The sequence below is a fragment of the Parasteatoda tepidariorum genome, chromosome 5 (genome assembly GCF_043381705.1).
Source record: "Parasteatoda tepidariorum isolate YZ-2023 chromosome 5, CAS_Ptep_4.0, whole genome shotgun sequence".
Lineage (NCBI taxonomy): Eukaryota > Metazoa > Arthropoda > Arachnida > Araneae > Theridiidae > Parasteatoda > Parasteatoda tepidariorum.
This window is the reverse complement of record NC_092208.1, coordinates 40,734,955-40,736,049: the sequence shown is the minus strand read 5'-3', so window position 1 is coordinate 40,736,049 and position 1,095 is coordinate 40,734,955. Positions and strand designations below refer to the sequence as shown.

At 29.0% G+C, this 1,095-nt stretch overlaps 1 protein-coding gene across 1 annotated transcript; it reads left to right on the top strand.

Annotated features, from left to right (window-relative positions):
• Positions 1 to 443: 443 nt before the first annotated feature.
• LOC139425592 (gelsolin-related protein of 125 kDa-like) lies at positions 444 to 1,095 on the top strand (the record flags this gene model as incomplete). The annotated part of the gene is given in 1 exon segment (XM_071180893.1): positions 444 to 1,095. A coding segment is annotated over 1 exon segment (294 nt), but the record flags the coding sequence as incomplete, so codon positions are not given.

The following is a 1,095-nucleotide window of genomic DNA, read 5'->3' as shown; positions in this document are numbered from 1 at the left end:
TATCAAAATTATATGAAAAATTTAAAATGGAAAATTTTTTATAGAGAGTTCACTGAGAAAAAATTTTCTCAATTTAATTATTATATTATTATTAATACTTTTGTTTAGTAGGATAAATCCTTATTAATATAATTATAATATTTGAAAAACCTAATAAAATACTCTTGAAATTAAAAATCATTGAAAAATGTAAAAAGCTTAACTCGTGATTTAAAAAAAAAACTTTTGAAGTTAAGTTTCAACTCATCAAGCTAGAAAAACATATTAAAAAGCAATAATGTATTTTTATCCACGTGTAGAAAATGCATGGCCAAAACTATCACAAAATGGTAAAATTTACTATTGTTTCTAGCTATACTGTAATACAAAAAAATAATCTCGGTAATTTTTACCGAATCGCTTTGGTAAGAACTTTTGTAAAATTATAAATAAAGTGTGTGTCAGGGTCACGTGATGTAATAACACGCATTTTCTGATGTTGCGAGCTAAAAGCTTGATATTATAGATATGATCATTTTTTGTTTTGTTTTGGTTTTTTTGGACGATGGATGAAAAAGAATAATAAAATGGTGAATTAGTTTTTGTAGAATTTTGCGTTATTTCTTTTGTAAAAGGTTACGACTGACAAATGTGCGGGGAAACCCCAATGGATTTCGAAATAAAAGATTGGTAGTTGTTTGTTCTATGAATTTCAAGTTGTTTGATGGAAGATAGTGAGTTATTTAGATTGTCTTGAAATTGGTTTAGGAAGTGGCATTTTTTTTTGTAAGAAGGTGCAGTTTAGAAAGTAGTAGGTGAAAAATGGCATTTTTAGGAAGAGCTTTAAAAGTAGATTTGAAGTGTTTGGCGGAAGAGTTAGGAGAAACGGCAACGGAAGACATGAGAGTTACCGAATTAAAGAAGATTATATTGGCAAGTACGGAGTACGAAGAGGAGTTTGTGAAGGAATTATTAAAAAGAATAGTTAGTGGAAGAGAAGAAATAAAGCGCCAACAAAAAGAAGATGAAATTAGGCGACAAGAATATGAAATTAAGCAACAGGAAAGGGAAGACGAATTAAAGCGGCGAGAACAGGAAAGGGAAGATGAATTAAAG